At 32.1% G+C, this 24,159-nt stretch overlaps 1 protein-coding gene across 1 annotated transcript; it reads left to right on the top strand.

The window, feature by feature from the left end:
- Positions 1-5,605: 5,605 nt before the first annotated feature.
- Positions 5,606-22,290, top strand: LOC134692472 (carbonic anhydrase 1-like). Its single transcript, XM_063552925.1, has 7 exons — positions 5,606-5,672; positions 13,484-13,654; positions 16,285-16,433; positions 17,082-17,174; positions 18,557-18,620; positions 20,388-20,542; positions 21,967-22,290. Exons 1-7 carry the CDS (start codon positions 5,606-5,608, stop codon positions 22,237-22,239), a joined length of 972 nt encoding a protein of 323 aa, XP_063408995.1. The 3' UTR covers positions 22,240-22,290.
- Positions 22,291-24,159: the final 1,869 nt, after the last annotated feature.

Raw genomic sequence — 24,159 nt, 5'->3', positions numbered from 1 at the left:
CGATTTTTAAAATCTATTCTTTCTTTTCCATTTATTTAAGACAAAGGCCGACATAGATACACGTTCCGCGTTTTAGGGGCGATAATTCGGACTTTGTAAAATTCGAACTGTTTAAAAGAAAAATCTCAATGAAAACAATGCTTGATTTTTTGATTGTCAATATATTTGTTACATTTTGTTGACGTGTATTTCAACAAACCATCCGAATTACCTTGGGAAGTTGAAAGCATCCCTTCGCAGTGATGTCATCAGGAAATGGGTAACCGATATTGAATATCTGTGTCACAGATGACGAAATATGTATCAATAGTTGTAACAACAATTCCATCGTCTTTTCCTCGAATTATACTTATTATCAGGTTTGTATTTACATGAGCAACAAGACAGGTGGCAGAATCTGCTAACCCTTTCTGTCCAACTTTTGATGATATTTGTTTTTAGTTTTCTTTGTAGTGTTTGTGTACTGGTGTTTCTCTTTTCGTCGTCTTATGGTTTTTTACATCGACTTGTGAATTTTAATATTTTAATAATAGCTATGTTTTGCTGCTATTCAAGTTTTTAAAAATATAATTCAAATACGAAGTAACATGTGGTAAAAAAATGAACATTATTTCTTAGTAAAGTGGTGATCCCTTGCAATACCCCATTCCACTGTGCATTTAAGGCAGGGACTGTTAAAAGGCAAACATTCTGGTCAGAGTTTCAAGGAGCACGAATGTCCGTTATATTATTATTCACTAGTGTAGTAATTTCGCCGATTTGCAAAAATTATCTTCGAGCAAGTATAAAAGTGTGTATCTTCTGTGCTTGTTGCTGTTTTATTTACACTTTTGGTCTTTTACAAAAGTTTTCGGATTAGGTATTGTCGCTTTGACCGAGTCAAAAAGCGAGACTTATGTATGCTGTGTCCGACGGCGTCGTCGATGTCAACAATGTATACATTGATAACAAGTGGTATTTCAATTATTTGTTTTACCATAGCAATGGTACACCTAATGTCCATGGAGATGACTTGCTTCCGTTCCGTTTGTCTTTGTTTTTTTTTTTATCTTTGTTTGAGTTGTATTGTTTACATGTTAGAGTTTGCGATCCGATAAACTTTAAAAGAAAACACTAATGTTAATAGTCAATGGTATTTGGTATGCAGTTATAATAGTATTTACATGCCTTATTTTCCTTGGATATTAAATGGCGCCACTCTTTTATCATAGATCAATAACTTTCAAACTTTTGCATTGTCTGCAAGTTTAAGTTTGAGTTTAAATAAGTGTTAATTGAAACACAAATGATGCGTCAATGGTATTTGGTATGTAGTTTTGTAAGGCTGTTTTCTGTTGATGTTGTTCGGTCCAGGATCATAAATCATGTTTCATTGACTTTGAATGTTTTGAATAGTGGGAATAGTTTACATGTTTAATACTGCCAAGTTGGTTTTAATGTTGCCCTTGTATACTTTCAAGATTATAGAAAGGTGAGTCATATCTCTGCATCAACAGTTTACGTTACTCTGTTGATGTGATTCCTCTCCCCCATCAAAACAATTAAATTCAAAATTCAAATTAAAGATTTGACAAAAATAAACAAAACATATTTCCAACGCAAAATTCAACCGCTTAAAAAAAGGAGATGTAGAAAGGCAGAATTATTTCAACGACCATGTAATTCTAAATATTTAAATAAGTTTGCATTTTAACTGTCAAAAAAAGCACGACGGATGCCACATATGCAGCAGGATATACTTTGCCTTCCGGTGCACCTGTTATTTCACCCGTTGTTAAGCGTGGTTCGTGTTGCTCAGTCTGTAGCGTTTCAGTCTCATCCTGGTTTTTGACATGACTCTGTCAGTTTGTTTTCAACTTAGCTTGAACGTCCTTCGGTATTTTTCGTTTCTCTTTTATACTTCATTACTAATTAATAAATCTTATAAACGGCGATCATTCTTGATTGATTCATGATTTTAGCCCTGTCAATGTAAAATATTTGCCCAACAACAACGGACTAATTTAACTTACACAATAAGAAGCGAAATATTCCACATAAACACATCTTCTGTAATGAGATAATGGACGTTCATGTTTAAGATAAAACTATCCTGACGTTTTCTTTGAAGTTATGTGACTGCATTGTATACGATTTCAATCAAGTGTAATGGTTACAATGGTATAGTCTTAAAGGTGTTGTAATGCAAGTTTATTAATCAAACTTATATGTACATGATGGTTTATGCAATTTTACCTCAAGGAAATTAATGTAAATTTATCAAATTTAGTTAAACGAAAAGTATAGTTGACATAAGCAGGATACAAAACAGCATGCATCAAACTTTTTTCACGAATATATTTTTTTGATTAATGTTGAATTGTCAAAACCGCATACTTGATACATGTCAAAGTGCAGATTGTGATATGTAATAGTTTTGCATTCACTAGTGTCAATAATTAAACATGATGTTGAATTTAAAAACAAAGAATCCATTGCGTTCTTGTTCGAAAATAGACATTTCAAATTAAATGAAATACAGTTTGGATAAACTATAATAACAAGATGCCGATTTCTGGGGGAAGCCCAAAAGTAAAAAGAAATGCCAGTTTTTAACTGTTGCCAACTGTTTTGATCTAAAATCTTTATATTGGTAAATATTCATCCGTTAAAGGGATAATATTCAGTAGCAGGTGTATTTTAAGGGGATTTGAAACGGTAGCAGAAGCCTTATTAGTACATACGCTAGGTAGCAGGTGTTTCATTAGTGCATAAAATATGAAGCATGTGTCTTATAAACACATACGCTAGGTAGCAAGTGTCTCATACGTGCATACGAGTTGTAGCATGTGTCTCATTTGGGCATATGAATCAGTAAAAGGTTAATATTAAAACATATGATTCAATTGCAGGTACAAACAATACAGCAGGGGAGCATTTTAAGTAGGTGTTTTAGGGAAGCAATATACGGTAGCAGGTGCATTATGACAAACAATAAGCTATGTAGCAAACACCACAGTAACAGGTATCTTATGACAATTAAACGGGTAGCAAATGGCTTATGGCCAGCAAATCGGTAGCAGGTGTCTAAAAGTGAACAATACTGTAGCGGGTACCTGATTAGAGAATATGATACAGTAGTACGTGTCTTATGGATAAGAATACGGTAGCAGGTACCTTAAAACAAACTAAACAGAAGAAAATGCAGTAGGCAAACACAAAGGTAACAGGTGAGTCATATAGGATAGCAAGTACATTATGGCACACAATACAATAGAAGATCCCTAATGCCAAACAATTTTGTAACACGTGCCACGTGACAAATAAAACGGTATTGGACGCCTCATGTAAAACAATATTGTATCAGGTGCAATATGTAAAAATAAACCAGAAGCAAGTGCCTTATGATCAATGAACAGGCATCAAGTGTATTATGGCAAACAATACGTTGGGGAACATCATGGTGAACTGTAATAAGAGACTCATGATATGATACGATACAGTTGAAGGTGTCTCATGTCGGCATACGATACGATAGTACGCACAGACAATGATATATTTTGGATTTATTCAATTTACATTTGAATTTCGTTGGCCACGTTGACACTAGTAAATAAAAATGAATTATTAAAATCTTCAAAGAAATCAGACATTCAACTTTTTACATCAGACGTTAATTTTGTCTACATAAGAATAGATTACGTAGATGTGGATTATCAAAAGCCTAAGATTCGGTATGGGGATAAGGCAATATATACCTCGGTGTTAGAAATATTAGCTCTTTTAATACTATAAATGTGTGCACTCTACGATATCAATCGTCTCTGCAATTGGAAACACCAAAAACAAACATTTAACAGCCAGTGAAGTATAAACACATGGAATGGTAAGTTTAACAGGACGAAAATAATCAAAATCAGAATTCATCACAGGGAAAACTTCGATTGGAGAAGTAGTTGGAACCTTAGTGTCCTAGCTTTTTTTAATTAATCTAGAGAGTACGTTTTGACCAATATGTTATAAATCATGTCGAAGTACTGATCCCTACTGAGCTGATGACATTCTCGTGGACTAACAGAGAGATGAAAGATACCAGAGGGACAGTTAAACTCATAGATCGTAAATAAACTGACAAAACAATGGCTTAAAAAGAAAAGACAAATAATTAGTACACAGGAAATTAAACAACCCAGACAACTAAAGACTAAGCATCAAGAACACCACCAATTGGTTATTAAAGGTACCAGGCTTATGATTTGAAACGCCAGACGTGCGTTTCGTCAACATAAGACTCATCAGCGACGCTCTGATCAATATAGTTAGAAAGCTTAGACAAGTACATAGTTGAAGAGCAATGAGAATCCAAAAAGGATTGTGTCAAATACGGCTAAGGTAATTTATGCATGGGATAAGAAAAAACCTCAGTTATTGAATGATTCATACTTTAAATTTTGTAAACAGTAAATTTATAAAATTGACCATATTTCTGTGTCATTTTGATCCCTTGTGAGGAATTGTCCATTGTCAATCATATCACATCTTCTTATTTTTTTTATAATTAATATTCATGTCAACACCGGAATGCTGAATTCTGGACTCATGATGCCCTCGGGGAAGAAACATTCACCAACAGTGGCATCGACCCAGTGGTGTAAATAGTTACCAAAGGTACCAAAACTAGGGGTGATCTCAGGTGCTCCGGAAGAGTTAGCAGATTCTGCTCCATATGTGTGACAAACAGGTTACCAGTAGTGATACGATCCAAATTGTAATAAGTGAAATAAAAACTTCATATATTTGCCGGCCGATGGGACTATTGAAGGGCTTCCAAAACCTTTGGAAGATATTATGCCAAGTCGATCCATAGTCTGATTTTGAAAGCAGTCACAATTAAAAGGAGGATGTTGATATGTGCACTTTAGCTCTAATGCATATATCATTTATATCATCGTTTAGTCGCTGCTTATAGTTCAGCCACCGAAATGCTCTTCAACGGCATTTTCTATTTTGACTTTTTAATCTTTTTTATTCGAGCATCACTGATAAGTTTTTGTACACGAAACCCGCGTCTGTAATATACATTTTAGTTTGGTATTTGAACAACGACTTCAAATCCTCAGTTCCATCATGCCTCAACAAGACCACAAGGAATGTTCTAATGAATGTTATTAAACTTAAAAAAACAGAAAAGAAAGAAGCAATCCTTAGAAATGTAACCATATTTTATATCGGTGATTACTGTACTGGATACCTTTTGCAGACATACATTTTTATTGTCACCAGGCTGCGCATCGGCGTTTCGCAATTCTTATTAATTTCTTATTCAATTATTTATTTATTTACAAAATGTTAGTGTATCTGACACACATCAAAACTAAATATAGCATGCATGCGCATTAATTGTTTGTCAGTCACCAAGTGCAAAAAAGTTATGACGAACTACTTTAATTAACGTTTGAAACATTTACAACTTGCAACAATACAGTAAATCATAAGTGCACACGAACCTAACCCTCTTGACAATACTAATTTTAAACATTTCAAAATATTGTCACGCTAGTCCGTCTTTCATCACATTATGACAAAGTATAAAAGAAAAATCTAGAGAATTGGGCATCTATTCAAAATGGAACTTTCAACACTTGCTACGTGTGTTATTGTTCTTGTTGGATCCAATTTTGCCAGTGGTACAGGTAATTTGTGCCAATATCAAAAATTGAAATTTATTTTTTATCAATTTAATGTAATTGAAAAATGCATTTAAATTTGTAAGGAATTTTTAAAAGTAGAAATGTTACGAAACCTTATTATGGCGTATTTGGATGTTACCAATGTGTAACATTGTTACTTTCGGAAATATTACACCTTAACCGTCATCAAGTACTTTCACAGTTTCCTGGAAATCACGATACATTTTTTGGGTAATTTGGCACCATTAGTAATACATAATATCCTGTTTCATTGCAGGGCTGCATTTCAATTTCAATTTTGACATTCTTTAAGACGTTAATGATATGATGAACATTTACTATCTAAAAGAAAACGCCTCGATCACTAATTCCCTGTTTTATTCAGAACCAAATTATCATTGTGTCATCGATTTGTGCCTTTTAAACCACGCTCCATATATTGGGTTCATTATGTGAAACACTAAATTAGACACTGATATACATCTTCTTTTTTCTTCTTGGTTATTCGAGCATCACTGACAAGTCTTTTGTAGACGAAACGAGTTCATATGTTAATCGAATTTATATGGATGATCTACATATAGAGAAAACATCACATAAGATGTAATAATCTGCTTTCCCTATTTTTTTCATGATCATACTGACTAACATAAATGATATATGATAATCATATTTATTGATCTCCTTTTTTATGTTTTTAGTTCATGATCATTGGTGATACCATCAAGGCACCAGTAAGTATTTTAACATTAAAAATTGTTGGTATTTGCAACACTTTTTTTTTTTAATTGTGGTTAGATGACAAATCTTGAACATTAACGAGAACATTGATGAAACGTTCTGCTTCTGTTGTAGTTGATAAGTATTAACATACAGTGGTAAATATTACAAGCATAAATATATCATATATTTTATATTTCAATAATTTTGAAAATTTAAAGGTAAATTGCTTTTGTGCCGGAATATTTGTACACGAAAGTCCCTTTTTACCTTCTTTCTCAAAGTATTTACCAAAATTCATTTTTATTACTACGCATTATTATCTTGATAGCTAATGAACATTTAAATAACTTCGATTTTTGTAAACAAACCATTTCTATTAATATTCGCCTTGCATTTCTGAAAATTATTTAATACCCCCATATAGACAAGAACAAGATAAAAAAAAAAAGTAAAAAAAAAATAACCAACTGGTAAGCTAACTTTTTTTTCAAACTATTTATTGCTGAAAAAGAAATATAAATGAATTTCAAATAAGGAGGTATGAAAGCTCTTAATTTTTCATTGATATTAAAGATAATTAGAAAATAAAGCAATAAACATCTGTGCATTAAAACCCTTGAAATAATACATAGAAGAATTTCTCATGTTAAATATCGAAATAGATAGCTTTAATTAATGACTTCATATGTGTATTAAGGCTACACACATATCGAGTGTTCGGCAAACTATAATAACATATGAAAAGGTTTAATTCTCAGACAGTAATTAATATTCGTATATATAGCCAAACTTTATCCCAAACGATAGTTTGCTTATTTACTTTATTTTGTCATTAAAGTGTGTTTAAAATGGCAATTTATGTAACTTTAAATATAGAATAACCATACATTGTCTCGAAATATCAATGTTATTTGTACGAGGCTTAGAAACAGATGGAAAGCGAGGCTGTGCCGAGCATTTCTACCTGTTTCGAGCCGAGTACAAATATCCGATTGATATTTCGAGACAATGTATGGTTATACTTTATATACTGCAACTCTTATAAGTTTTCTAAATGAAGTATTTAGGGTAAAAACCATCATTTTTTTAATTTGGAGCAAACGACGTAAAATTTCCGCGAACCTGTATGTTTTATTGACGTCATAAATAAAACTCTACGGAAACGCATTGTCAACGTCATAAACAAGGTGATATACGGTCAGGGACTGTATATGACATATAAATATACAGTCAATGCAATTTGACTGCTCAAATAGCACAACTGCAGTATATATATAATTATTATGTCGTCTTACATGTCAAAGTTATAAAACAGCCAAATCTGTCTTGTCCAGTTTATGCCAGCCTGTTCGTTTATCAATACGATTATCATAATGGCGAAAGATTTCAATAATTTTTTAACTAGGTTTGCGATTTCATTTTTTTAACAATTAATCCTATCATACCTTCTCTTTTTCATTTTTATATTTTCTTCCCTCAATATAGGTTGTTCACGGTTACTTTAGCAATAAGATGGCTACACACATTAATAAGGTCAAATTATAAATGCAAAAGTAGAAAATTGATTGACTTTCATTTTGATTTTTCTGATGTTATTAAGTTTTTGATCTCTATAATAATTAATTTCCAATGCTGGATTTTAAACCTTCATTTTTTTAATAATTGCCAAATGTGTCTATTGAAGAAATGTATGCTATGTTTCTGTATTGCGTACGATCAGGTTTGCTCTATAAATAATACAGTCAAGGGTTTCTAAGAAACGAATTAAGGCCAACAGGACATTCTTATGCATTACCAGAAGATATACCACAACATTATTAAATCTATTTTTCTTACCCTTGAGCGCACTTACATGACATCTCAATTATTGTTTTTTGTGTTACCGAAGACTTGTCTTTAATGTTAGTCTTTACTTCGTTTCCAAATCTTATATTTAAATTCTTAAAATCGACAGTGATTGATAGATTGATTGATTAGATTTTCACATCACATTTAACACTTTTGCAATATATCGTGGCGGTCATTTTTATTGTTAAAAGACGCCGGAATGTCTGGAAATGATTGCCAGGAAATGATTGCATTTAACTTTAATGTCGTTATTGCGGTTTACATTGATATAAGGAGATTTAGTATGAGTTCCAATGAGATAACTCTCCATCAAAGTTACAATTTGTAAAGGAAAAGCATTATAGGTCTTGGCTCACCGAATGTACATTTTCTAACATCTACCTGCATGTATAATATTGATGCAAGCTTTATACAAAACATATTCACTATTTAAAAATTTAGAAAGATTAAGTGAAACTGATGTTTGATAAGTATAGTTATGATTTAACCTATCAAAGATTGAAAAATATTTGGTTTTATATTTCAACCTGGGTAAAAGTGGTAACCCGAACTACTGTTTCTTCATTTTTTCTATAATACCTGATTTCTTTAAGGACATCTCTGATTCCGGTGTCGAATATCATCTTCTATCATATTTAGACAAACAGTATCTTTTTCAAATTGTATCAAAACCATTCAATTTACCGAAATCAGGGGCAATTAAATCCGAACCCGAGAGCGACAACTCTTGAAAAGGAGTTTGATCAAAACCTATTCAGGAATTCTTCTTCCAAATTTTTATATGAGTTAGATATTTGTGTTTTATAGTTCTGCATCAATCAGTGATTATGTGTAGTAATTCTGTGAAAGACCCTACATGTTAGAGAAATGAATAAGTGAAGTGCGAAAGAGATAATCATTTTTTTTTTCGATTTTGTTTTATTGTTATGTATTAATTGAAATTACAATCTTATTTTTTAAAAGAATTTCATAGTACGCAAAAATAATTCCATAGAAATCACTTAGCCGTGAATTATAAAAAACAATAATTATTTTTTTAAGAATCCTACTCCATTATGTCATAGTACTACTGATTTATATCTAGTTATTGTGGAACTAAAATTGGAAGTAAGCGTAAGCGGTACAGGGATAAGTTATTATTAAGGTCTTTCCTTTTACAAAAGGGAAAGACCTTACTGTATTTCTTCTGTTTATTATTATTATTATTATTATTATTATTATTCTTCCGCCAAACTTTGACGAAGTTAGCCTCCGTAACCGTAAGACGTGTCGCTTTCATGTTCACACTTTGTATCGGTGTAATGAATACCTATCTGGAACTCACCCTGTGAGTCGAAATATTTTGTCGGTTCGGAGTAATCCCTCCGAAACCCAAAAACCTTGTTATCGTTCCAACACCGTAACCGTAATAGGTAGAAAAAAAACAAAGGGTGAAATTTGTTCTGGACCAGACACCGGTTCTTCGTTACATTTGGATCGAAAAGATTCAACGACTCATTGGTAGGGTTATGCCCCTATGAAAATTAACCGGTGTCGGTGGACCACCAAAACTCAGAAACCGTAAGTCGTAGAGACCTAGGATCTTCACCATTCATCATCAATTCATGTATCTTCGAAAAATATCTCAAGGTCAAATGTGTATGTTGACCTTGACCTTTGACCTAACACCTTGTTATGGTATAATCTCAGCAACCTTAATACTTACAGAGAATTCAAATAGTGGAAAATGTTTGGGTCATTACGGCGCAACTTTGTTACATTTTGACCGAAGAGATTTGACCTTTTTTTAAGGGGCATAAAGCCTGTTTTAGGTTTCTGAAAAGACAAAATTAGCTTTTACTATATAACCAAAGGTCCTAGACCCATGGGGTCTTCAGCAATGACATTGGGGACTAATGACCTTGACAAAGGTCAAAAGGTCAAAGGTCAAGGTCATGTCCCATATTGCGAATTATGTGTTTTTGACCTTATTTAAAGGATTTTTAGTGTGTTTTCAAGCTTTTTAAGGTTGACCTTGACCTTTTCAATACAATCTACGTCTGTTGGAACATGTATTTTACATTACAAAAGGAAAGACCTCTCAATTGTTCAAGAACAATTGACAGTTTAATTATTATTATTATTCTTCTTGTTCCGCCAAACTTTGACAAAATTTCCCTCCGTAACCGTAAGACGTGTCGCTTTCATGTTCACACTTTGTATCGGTGTCATGAATACCTATCCGGAACTCACCCTGTGAGTCGAAATATTTTGTCGGTTCGGAGTAATCCCTCCGAAACCCAAAAACCTTGTTATCGTTCCAACACCGTAACCGTAATAGGTAGAAAAAAAATGAAGGGTGAAATTTGTTCAGGACCAGACCCCGGTTCTTCGTTACATTTGGATCGAAAAGATTCAACGACTCATTGGTAGGGTTATGCCCCTATGAAAATTAACTGGTGTCGGTTGGCCACCAAAACTCAGAAACCGTAAGTCCTAGACACATAGGATCTTCACCAATCATCATCATTTCATGTATCTTTAAAAAATACCTCAAGGTCAAATTTGTATGTTGACCTTGACCTTTGACCTAACACCTTGTTATGGGATAATCTCAGAAACCATTATACTTACAGAAGTTTTAAATGGTGGAAAATGTTTGGGTCATTATGGCGCAACTTTGTTACATTTTGACCAAAGAGATTTGACCTTTCTATAAGGGGCATAACCCCTGTTTTATGTTTTTGAAAAGACAAAATCAGCTTTTACTATATAACCAAAGGTCCTAGACCCTTAAGGTCTTCAGTAATGGCATTGGGGCCCAATGACCTTGACAAAGGTCAAAAGGTCAAAGGTCAAGGTCATGTCCCAGATAGCGAATTTAGTGTTTTTAACCTTATTTAAAGGATTTTTAGTGTGTTTTCGAGCTTTTTAAGGTTGACCTTGACCTTTTCAATACATTCTACGTCTGTTGGAACATGTATTTTACATTAAAAAAGGAAAGACCTCTCAATTGTTCAAGAACAATTGACAGTTTAATTTTATCTGTGTCACGAATAAATGGATAAAGCATGTTAATTAATCACTCACTCCGTACGTCCTTTCGTCCACCCGTACAATCGTTTAACTTTTTCTTGACTGGCTTCTTTGAAAGGGAATGATTTTATATGTGTTCCAGCACTTCATTGTGTTGACTTGGTGCATGTAAGCAAATTTAACCTCATCCGTGCAGTCGTTTTCTGTTCTTGGATATTTCTTAAAAATATACCAAACTAGTTTTAAAATTTCGTATTGCTGTCGTTTTGTTTTTAAGATACAATGTATAAATCATTTACGTTCCTACTTCCTCTTTGGCTATTCTTTAATTCCTTTGTATATTATACATGTATTTTTATTTGCAAAATGCAACATTGGTCTTTAGATATAATGCCTGTTCTAAGTCAGAAATATGAAAGTTGTTATCAATTTGTTTGATATGTTTTAAGGTATTTTTTTACCATTTGATTAGGGACTTTCCATTTTTGATTTTCACCGGAGTTCAGTAATTTTGTAGTTTTACTTTTTTTTAGATTGATGATCGATTGAGTAAATATATTTTTGATGTCTTAATATAATGCAAATAATTACGCACAGAAACATGTAGTAAATAGTTATCAAAGGTACCAGGATTATAATTAAGTACGCCAGACGCGCGTTTTGTCTACATCAGACTCATCACTGACGCTCATTTCAAAATATTTATGAAGCCAAACAAGTACAAAGTTGAAGAGCATTGAGGATCTAAAATTCCAAAAAGTTGTGTCAAATACGTTTAAGGTAATCTGTGCCTGGGATAAGAAAATCCTTAGTTTTTCGATAAATTCAAAATTTTGTAAACAGAAAATTTACAAAAATTACCACATTAATGATATTCATGTCAAATCCGAAGTGTTGACTACTTGGCTGGTGATCCCCGTGTGGTAATGTTTTTTTTGGGTTTTCGTAATATATTTTTAAAACTTGCAAAAGCAACTTTTGGTCTCACAGGTTAATCCAGTAATCATATAAGACATTAAAAAAGAACACGCTAGATCTCGAATGTTGAAAATAAAATAAAACTATCGTTTAAATATATATTTTAAGAAAGAATAAGGGTGAATATCTTTCTAATTATTATTCTTATCTTGTATATTCCTATATAAAGTTGTTAAACATTTTGTAAAAACAAAAAATGTCAAAAACCATAAAAATAAACTAACAAACACAATCATAAAATATAGGCTGAGTTTGTTCACTTCAACTCTATATATCTACAATGGTTGTCCGAAGTAATGGTCCGGATTTGTTATAGGCCGAGGTTTGCAGCTGCGATATAACAAATCCTAAATATTTGAAATAAAACTTGTCCCCCTTTCTGGTTCATTCTTCTTCTTTTTTTGGAATATCCACGACAGCATATTTTCCGAAAGGTTTTTATTATAATATGAATTATTTGTATATTCAGGACATAAAATGAGAGAGCGAATTATAACACTTGAACCGAGTTTGAAATTATTATACCAAAAGGTTATCTTTATTAGTGATTTTAGAAGACAAACCGATAAAATAAAACATAAAGAACATATATATATGTAAATAAACCGGCTAATTCCAGTTTTGGTTCGACTTCGAAATGAGAAACGTAATGCGCAAAATCATTACACAGATATGCAATCATTGGGCTACAGAAACACCACCCAAAAACCTGGGATGAACTCGGATGTTCATGAAGTGTATCGGTTTACAGATGTTCATTTACCGTTGCTCAGAAATCAGTTAAATCAATCAAATCAAACTGGTACTCTAGGAAACATTTAGCGAAGGTTACACTCATAAATACTGATTTAAAAGTCAGAAAAAGAAATGTCGATAGTAAAATTATTATATGAGGTACTTTGAAATCGTCTACCTATTGTGTTCTATGTGTTTAAAACGATGATAACGGGTATTTTGCATTCTTTATATTATTTTTTTAATATTCATTGAATTTTGTTATCGCTGCTGCATTTCACTTCAATTACTAATACTGCTAATATTTTTGCGTGAAACAGGGTTGTATTTACCATACCCAAAATTTTGAGGGTACTTTATTTCACAACGAACCCTTTGAGCAAACTATACAGCAATGTAGTGTCGAATTTTTCAAAATGTTCTGATGTATTTTCCTAATTATTTTAACGTTGACCGCAAAAGAACTGACATTTTATTTGTTAAGCCTCAAAATCATCTTTTTTTTTCTAAATTAGAACCAGAAGAATGGAAGAAGGAAATCCCCACATGTGGTGGAGAGCAACAGTCTCCTATAGATATTAAAACAGATAATGTCAAGTTTGACCAAAGACTACGAAAATTCAACTTTACTGACCTCGAATTGCATAGAGATGTTAAAGTAACAATCCATAACAACGGACATACTGGTAAGTATGAAAATAAATAAGAAAAAAGTAAAATCACAAAATACCGAGCTCTGAGGAAAATTCAAAACAAGAAAGTCCCTTATCTAAAGGCAGCATCATAAGATAAAACACATCAAACGAATTGACAAAAACTGTATAATTCCTGACTTAGTACAAATATAGATAATTGTGGATTGAACCTGGTTTTATAGCCCCTCTCACTTGTACGACAGGCGCATCAAAATGTTGCGTTTTTTCTTTAGCATAAACATTAACATCAATGAATAATTTGTGTCATGTTTACGCATTAATTGTAAAAAATCGACTCGATTGTTTTTAGCGTCAAAATATTCGCATCCATCCATTAAACTGTAAATTTTAGATTAAAAAGAAGTGAAAAAGATGTACGATAAACATAAATTTGGCCAAACACTAGACCCATCCGAAATTTCCACCTTATAGAAACTGTTACCACACTAAACAATTTAGTTGAGGTCTGCAGCTGATATACTAGTAACCACTTAATAAATTTATGTTGATCATTGTCATTTTTTCTTTGTTTTATCTATTGCTGATTGTTTGTTTATTCCACATTTACTTCATGTATAGGAAAAGGTTGAGATCGTTCGATCACTGTCTTAAGTCAGGAGACTCTAGCCTTCATAAGTATTGAGTGGTCATGTTATTTTTTAAAAGTATGGGTAATTGATAAGTTGTAGAGTTTAGGGTGTCGTTCATTTCGCTAAACTATATATTGATTCTTTTATTCATTATTGTCCAACGGCCAGCTGAAGCCTGCCTCTGATGAGGATCTTTCCCCATATTGACAACCCATTGCCTGCATATAAAGTCTGTTTTCTGCTCTTTGGTCGGATTATTGTCTCTTTGACACATTCCCCGTTTCCATTCTCTATAATAAATGCACACCTACCAATCATTAATGACACAAGATAAAATAACTAATTATATCTGAAAAACTGACATAATCAAAAACACCCAACGTTGACGAAATAGCAATGGTAAAAATGTCCAGGTAAGACGAACCTTGTCCCACATGTTCACCGTACAATTATTCTAAAAATCAATTATAGTTCACCTTTTTCTTTTCAAGGGATGAGATAATGATTGTTTTGCATAAACAATACGCTGAACGATTAATCTAGCAAAAAAAGCATTTATACAAGTCGGACGTAATTATTTCATACACCAAAGCACTCATCGTATCAACGAAACTAGAATTTAACAAACAAGAACGTTGATCACTATTGAACAAACTAATAGGGTGCATGGGCAACTATATATCTTTCTATTCTGGTATCACCTCAGTTGGACAAAGGTATACAGAAAAAACACGTTAGTTTACATTACATTGGATATAAGTACATTTGTCGAGGAAGCATTAAATATGAGTTTGTTTTTACAACGGTATGATCAGTATAGCCGACAGGTTAACATCAGAGAGAATCCAGTTTGTCATTTATAATTCTAATAAATTGGCACAATTTTCGAAGTTTAGATTTCTGTTTTTGGTTCATAATAGCATTAAATTCTAAAACATTACAGTTCATTAGGTATTTCTTGAAACATTTTGTGACAGACATGATTATCCACACTAAATATCTGGTTGGTTTGTTTCTCATTTATTCTTAAAACTGACATAACCATGAAACATTTACATTCATCAATGAACCTTGAACATTACATGAAGGTCAGATGTTAGGACTACAGATGGATATGTACGTTTTTTAATATTAAGGGGGCTCGCGGGTCTTAATCAAAATCAAATTTTAATATAGGATTTTGCTTTTTTTTTCTATAAATTAACTTAATCTTATACTAATAAGAAAAATGACATAAAAAATGGTTTCACCGTTCATTAATTTTACGCTAACAATCTGCCTTGAAGCATACATTTTTGTAAAGGTACCTTTTTCTGATGAACTAATAGGAGAAATATAGTTAATATCGAAATAAAAAAAGAACTAAATTACAAAAATCGCTCAAACTTTACAATAGTTCAGTTTCAGTACAGCTTATTTGAAAATTATAATAAAAAATATAGTCGAAATGAGTTAAAAGAGATATTTCAATTTTATAGCCAAAAAAAGATATATTTCACCAAAGGGAGATAATTTGGAGGTTTTTCAATGACACATACATTTTAAAAGTCATCTGTGGCCAACACGAATTGATGATTATTATTATCAATGATTTTTGTACAATATGATAAAGTTACAACTAATAAAGGCAATAAATAAAATTTGTAATGAAAAATAAATGTTAGTTTTTTCCCGAAATTTTTCTACTCTCTAACCTTCTTTTAAATAGCATCTCATAAACTGATCATGCTTATAGCGAAAAACGAACCAAGGCCACAGCCAATGGATGGATGACAGGCGAAAATTTCAGACTATAAAGCACCTCTTTATTTAATACAACAGATGATGGTGGGATATAAAACTATTTGTCAAGAATAAAATAAGGCGAATGTAAATCGTCTCGAAATTGTTAAAAACCGAAACCCTTTCATGAAGATATCAATAATTGTTTTAAAAATTTCACAATTTCGGCTAGAATGGGCTTTGCGCGAAATAAAATAAAATATCGGTAGATAATAAAGTTGGTTTCTAGTTATATGATAATTATTTCAGTACAAGTTGACATGGATGATCATACGATAAAGGTAACAGGGGGTGGACTGCCGGGAACGTATATTGTAGACCAGTTTCATTTCCACTGGGGATCAGATGGTAGAAGAGGATCAGAACATGAAATTAATGGAAAACATTTTGCAATGGAAGTGAGTAACAACATCATGAGCAATTACCTTGTGTACAACGGTGCCTTAAAAAGGTTTACATACCATAAATATAAATTTGTATACATACAATATTTAATATATGTGTCCGAACTTGCAATCGCTGGATAACATCAAAACGGTTTCTAGATAATTGGAACAACGGTCAATCGAAAAGAATATTGATGTGCAACTTTTTAGAGAGTTACCCATATATTGCGTTACTGTCAAAAAGCATTTACTTTTTCCTCAGATATTTGAAAATTTATTGAAATTATAAAACAATTTTGAATTCTGTTTTATGAGTACGTTATTCTTTTTTCATTTTTCTCTTTTCTTTATCTAGTTTGTCCTTTATTTGAGTCTACGTAGTAAATTCTGTAAACCACGTCATGATCTTCAATTGCTGCCGATTTAAGTGGGCACAAATATTTATCTAATAAAAAGTTAATCTGGTATACCCAACACTCAAAAAGCCTGGAAATTTTTTGATGATGCCAATTAGTATTAAAACCGCTATCTACACTTGTTTCTACTGTAATATGCATTTTTGACGTATTTATTACACAAACAAGTTTTGATTATGCCAATCGAAAAAAAAAATATGTCAGCATTAATTTCACATATATTTAAACTATTTTCTACTTTTAGATGCATATTGTAATGCACTCTGACAGATTCTCTGACTTCGATAAAGCTATGAGCAGTACACGTGGTCTGGCTGTCCTTGGCTTCCTGGTCGATGTAAGTTTAATTAAAAAGTAAAATCACAAAAATACTGTACTTCAAGGAAAAATCAAAACGGAAAATTCCTAATCAAATGGCAAAATCAAATGATAAATAAAACCACTGAAGGGAAATAAACTCATAAAAGATACCATGATTGAAATTTTATATCTACGCCAGATGCTCTTTTCGTCTACAAAATACTCACCAGTGACGCTCGAACCTAAAAAAATTTGAAAGGCCAAATAAAGTTCGAAGCTGAAAAGCATTGAAGACCAAATATTTCTAAAAGTTTTGCCAAATACAGCTAAGGAAATCTATTCCTGAGGTAGAAAAGCCTTAGAACACCACGACTAAAACAAAGCAGTCCCTGCGTATCAAAAATGTGTAAACGTTGAAAAAGATAATTATCTGAAATCTGCATTCACAAATGAAAGCATCGTATGCTTTTATTGGCGTTTGTTTATTATATACTAAATTTTCTGGCAACTTTAGTTTACCGCATTTGACATCTAACAGATCAATTGAGACAGTTATCATCATACATCCTTGCAAGTCTCTAATTGGTAGTCAAAAGAATCAAAAGCTTCCCTCGTCGATCCACCATACGAATTAATGACATTGGTTTAGTCTGAATCTGCACAAACTTAAATGGGGTTCGTGTTGTTTATTCTTTAGTTTTCTATGTTGTGTCATGTGTACTATTGTTTTTCTGTTTGTCTTTTTCATTTGTAGCCATGGCGTTGTCGGTTTGTTTTAGATTTTACGAGTTTGACTGTCCCTTTGGTATCTTTCGTCCCTCTTTTACAGTATCAAATAGAAATATGTAAACGACATAAGGTTAGGCAGAGGATATTGTACTCATTACAAATCACTAAAAATTAAAATCACAAAAACACTGAACTCCCAGGAAAATTCAATCGGAAAGTCCCTAGTCATGTGGCGAATTCAAATGACATAATTGACGTGCCAGATCTAAAACACAAAGTCCACACAAAAACAATAACTACGGAGACATAAATCTTATAACAATCCTAAAATTTCTTCCTCGCAATCTTACATATCAATTGCTACCATATAAGAAAGAAATAACTATTAGTAAAAAATTGGGTTAAACTTGCCGACAATTGAAACAAAATATCATGCACTCAATGTTATTAAGCTAGCACAAGACTACAGAGAAGGCTTTACAATTAATTAAATTAAAAGCCATCAATGAATCTTTTGGTAGAATTTTGAAGTCCGTTATAGACATAAAGTAGAAACGTTTAAAGTGATTGAGGTTTATGTTTACTTTGATTTTCCTTTCTTCTTCTTTTATTTAAAGTTGTTATTATGTTCAAAAACCAAAATAAGGATATGGTTGAGTACATTTTGTTTGAATTATTTTGTTGTTCCAGGTTGGTCAACATAATCCACATTTTGAAAAGATCATCAGTCATCTAAACGAAATTGGGCATATAAGTAATTATGAACATATTTGATTATATTCATTCTAAAAAAAATCATGTTGATACAATGGTATACAGAAATACATAGACATACCTTTCAGAAAATATTGCGAGCATTAATTATTGTGATCTTGTTATTTTAGAGTAAAATGCGAGGTTAAATTTTTGCGATTATGACCTTGTCGCATTTTTCGCAATTATTAAAACATTGCAATAATTTCTGAATTCACATAATAATATTATAAGACATATGATGAGGTAACAGCAAATAGAGATTTCTTATAGAGAAGAAAAAAATGTATAGGTGTGAAGTCTTACATTTTAGCAGAGATAATTCTTGTTTTTATTTACGATTCTTATGAACTTACACACATATTTAAGTTTTTCTTGTTTTTGAAATATTCATATGTTCTTTAAACTATAGAGTATTAATGTTGGTACATAATTTTTCATCTATGTAGATATCGGAATATGTGGTATGAGTGCCAATGAGACAACTCTCCATAAAAAAAGGGCTATAAAGGGCCCAAAATTACTAGTGTAAAACCATTCAACCAGAAAATCAACGGTCATTATTTCCTTTCTTCTGAAAATTATGTATATCATAAAAGTCAGAGAAATTCAAGCATCCATAATTAGTCATGCTTGAGATGCCTTAAAAAAAAGACTTTAAGGAATCATAACCTATCTTATGACATAAAAAAATCCTTTGAAATTATGAAAAAAAACCATTACTTAATATTTGCATCGACAGCATGTGTCATAATGTCAGCCTCGTGGGACCAGCAGGAGTACTTTTTAGACTTACATATCATTCAGTACATATCTAACATCATGGGCAATTAGTGACGAGATTTCTGATTTCCGACAATCATATGGAAATGGTTTGGTATTAAAAATCGTATTTGGAGATCTCAATTCTTTAGAAAACATATAATGTGGTTTCCCTCAGATCCGTTTAGATTTCGACTAGGAAGTAATTATTAACAATAACAAGGGACAGTGTTCTGGTCATACCCGTATTTCGATACCAAGCAGTGCAATTTGAGCGAAAAACAGAATAATTGATGATTTTAAGTTGAAAGATTCTTACTTTAAAAGGAAAAAAAAACTTATGTCCTGCTTTAAATTATAAAAATACTAATTGAGGGACCTTTGTTAGTTCATATGTTAAATATTGTTCTTTTTTAAGCCTATATTTGATTTTAAATACTGTGATTTTTCTTTCTCAGTGATAAGACACTCATGTGTGTAGTAGAGAGAGACACTTCAGCATCATACGTTCAGAATTGCATCCATTTTTGGAAGCTGACGCTTCTGCTAAAATCAAATCTTGCAAATGTCTACTTTCCGCCATATTTTCGAGCAGTATGAAAGAGTTTTGATTTTGATTTCTATCCTTCGCTAGCATGTTCATACGTACAAAATAGAAGATAAGAATTGATTTCACTTCTAAAAGCAGCTTATTATGATTTTCATGCACTTTTCATAGTTATATCACCCACCCTTAAAAATAGACGTATTTTAGGCATATTGCATTCTGCAATCAAATTAAACAATAAATCAAAAGTTTAGTAATGCAAAATGTATAAAAAAACGGGTAGATTCTTTATTATACTGCAATCTATATTTGGGGAAAAAATCATCATAGATACCAGGATGAGAAGGATTTTGCTAAGATTAATCAACTAATTCCCGGTGTGTTTAATAAAATGATTATCCAACAGGTTAGAACCTGGTAAACTGAAAATCATTCTCTGTATTTGCATATTTTAAACAGAAGACAATGTCACTCTGGAAAAATTTCAATTGGCATCGCTGTTTCCACGAACAGACTGCTACTACAGGTACTATGGAAGTTTGACAACACCACCCTGCTTTGAAAGTGTTATCTGGACAATATTTAAAGAACACGTCCATATTTCTGAGGATCAGGTTTGTAGTAATATATTTACTATCATATGAATAAAAAGTAAAATCACAAAAATACAGATCTCCGAGAAAAATTCAATCGGTAAGTCCCTAATCACATGGCAAAATCAAATGACAAAACACATCAAAAACGAATGGACAACAACTGTCATATTCCTGACTTCAAGTGTAGAAAATGGTGGATTGGACATGGTTTTATAGCGCTCAACCTCTCACTTTGTACGACAATGTAATCAAATTCAGTTATATTTACAACGATGCGTGAACAAAACAGACATGATACGTAAAATAGTCAAAATATGGGTACAGCAAACTAAAGACACCTTCATTTTTTTGGGCGTCTGACGTCAGATAATTTATACGTTACTTAGCTAGGAAGAAATAACAGACAGCAATGTGTTACAATTGTAAAAGAAATAATTTTACAAAAAAACACAAAATAATCTATCAAATTAAAGACAAATTCGTTGCTTTGGGTGTCTGACGTCAGAAAATTTAAACGTTAAATAGGAAGAAATAAAAGATGTAGTTTATACATCAATTAGACTGTCTCAACACGTTTTACAAAAAAGACGTATAACGATACACAAACAGTCTACATCAATAGTATTCACTTTTAACATATGGGAATCTAGAGCAAGACAAAGAAAAGATTTAAATAAAATTTGAAAAATGTAGCTATAATCTGCTATCAACAACCAAGTCCCAAAATAAGAAAAAAAAAGAAATGCAAAGCACAATGTCATTGTCATTTATTTGATATGTAATTACATTAGATGTATACTTTATTATAATGCGTAGCTAAAAAATGTTAATTATGAGTAGTGAATGCTTCTTCTTGTAACTTCATAGGGTTGTAAAAGCGTTGACCATGCGCACATTTTTAAAATGAAGCGCTTCCTCGCTTTATACAAAATGTGCATCGGTCAACGCTTTTACATCCCAACACCGATGAGGTTCCTAATTTCAGAAAGGCTAAATCAATTCTTTCAATATTATATGAATAGATTTGTTTTGCAAAATTAACACATAATATGGGTTTGAAATGCGTTACCGGATAAATCATACCAGATATTCTGAATTCTTTTAAAATTAAAGTGTAAATATGTCAATGTACCACCACTTAACCCTTAATCCTTGAACATTGCGCATCCGACTATGAATTTCAATGCTATGGATGTGTATGCAATTACTGCCCCACATTTGACACCAATACAGGGAATAGTATAGGTCGCTGTCATTGAACCTGTCTATGATAAAAGACATAACGGAACTACATTCTGTGTAATAAATATTTTATAATTGCCTTCCAAATTATGTAAACCTCCTTTTAACATTATGCAAAAAATGGTTTGAATCGTTTAAACACGATATTGACCGGTTAAGCTCATGTTATAACTTAAAACCAGTTTAAATTTATTTTACAGCTTAACAAATTCCGAGATCTAGGGAAAATATATGGAAACGTGGATCTGATTAACAACTTTAGAAATCCTCAGCCACTTAATCATAGAGTTGTTACCACCAACTGTATTGAACCCATTCCATCTGATTGTGGTGTTGGTTGGAAGACTGGAAGACAACGACGTCGTTGCTTAAATCTATTCAAAAAGTACATAAAGGATATTCTCTCGATTTTGAGACCGATCATCACACCGATTTTGAGACCGATAATCAAAACCGATTTTGAGACCGATTAACCAAAATCATGATAATGACGATGATTAATGTGTTCAAATAAAATACGATTCATTAAGACCTTACAAAATTAATGTGTTTTCGAATACATAAAAAAGTGAACTTACCATTGGTTTTGTTTTTATTAAAAAAATTAATGATATCTATCTTATGAATAAACGAAATGAACAAAAACTACAATAAACAGTTTTAAAACACTTAAGGAATGACTGTTTTATTTTTCTGTCTATGAAGAAATAACATCAAAGTGTGTTGTACACAGAATAGCGCGCGTAGCGGGTTATTGAAAAGTGTTCACCACATTGTTTATGTTATTTCAAATAGACCGAAAATATATTACTATCATTTCTTATCATTAATTCTAAATTTCATTTTTAGCCGAAGTAAATCATGGATAAACGTTGATGACGTCACGATCACAAGACAAATTCATGTCTATCAGCTTATAAGCAAACCAATGTCAGCCAATCAGTAGACGCGTTACATTCAAAATTGAATTATGTCCGGATAACAACATATCAGTTCCTGAATTGATCGATTGTTTATACATGCAGTGTCCAGATCTTCCCTATGTCTTTGTAAGACATTTTGGGGGTAGCTAGTATTTGTCATTTTATTGGTTAAGTCGATTTTGCATACTCTTTACTCGTTGTTTTGTTTTTAATTTTTGAAGGCTGTTTTGATTCCTGTAGTATTCCCTGTATTTCCTTTTGGTAAATATAAGAAGAAATTAAGAACTTAAACGGGGATTGTGTCAAAGACATCGGAACATAACCAAAAAGTAACAAACATCCCAATGCCACCAAGGATATCTAATTCATTTTTTATTATACAATATCTTGATAAAGTCAATATGTATTAATTAAATTGTCTCTATCTATTGGATATATCATCTAATTTCTTGATGTTTTCTCATTAATTGATGGGTTTTTTAAGTTTGTTTTGAAAATTATTTTAAAAATCATATTTGCTAGTGCATTTTTTTTTACAAACTTTAGTCAATATCCGTGCTTCATTGCTCAAAGCTTAACTTTGCTAATTAATGGATCTGTTACGGACCATATGAGTATTTGGACCATACGCGTATGTTCATGACCATATGCGTATACTCATATGGTCCGACCATACGCGTATGGTCCGACCGTACGCATATGTTCGGACCATATGAGTATAATACTCGTTTAGTTATTAACAGGGCGGGCCATATGAGTATTTGGACCATATAGGTATTGTAACGTTTTCGCTAACCGGTGAGAGAACCTTTCAAACCAACCAAACCAAATCAACCAACAGAACAGACAGACACCAACAACAAACCAAAAGAAATAAACAGGAAATATGAATGCTCAGAATTACTACTGCTACCGCTACTGCATACTGCATATCACACAAATATAGTTTCTAGGTCGGCAAACGGTCTCCTTTTTTATGTGTGTGTGTAAAACGATGGTATTTTTATATGAATTGTAATTAAGTATTAGATCAGTCTTAGTTTGATGTTCTGAATGTAAACACAAAGTCGCTTCAAATGTATAACAAGTTTTATTCACCAGACATAATAGTAATAACAACAGGAACAAGAATGGACAGATATAAATCTCTTAAAGCAGCGATCAATAATTAACAATATTTCGTATATATTAGACAAACAGAGAATTCTTTAAAACAGCTACACCAAAATCAGCATTCAACAAACACAGATACTATCAGCAACTCTGTAAATACAAGTAAAATACTACACAAATAAATAAGTCACAATGTTCCAAACCCCTTAACAACAACCCTGACTATTTAAAACAAACGGACACTATTACCGACTTTACGCACCTTTCTCCTATTTAAAGTTAAAATTCATTATCAAACTTTATTCTCTTTAAAACTATTAAATTTCTGCCTCCGTTAAAAACTGCAAACTGGAACAA

The sequence above is a fragment of the Mytilus trossulus genome, chromosome 12 (genome assembly GCF_036588685.1).
Source record: "Mytilus trossulus isolate FHL-02 chromosome 12, PNRI_Mtr1.1.1.hap1, whole genome shotgun sequence".
NCBI classification, from domain to species: domain Eukaryota; kingdom Metazoa; phylum Mollusca; class Bivalvia; order Mytilida; family Mytilidae; genus Mytilus; species Mytilus trossulus.
The sequence above is the reverse complement of the archived record's forward strand: the minus strand, read 5'-3'. Positions and strand labels throughout refer to the sequence as shown.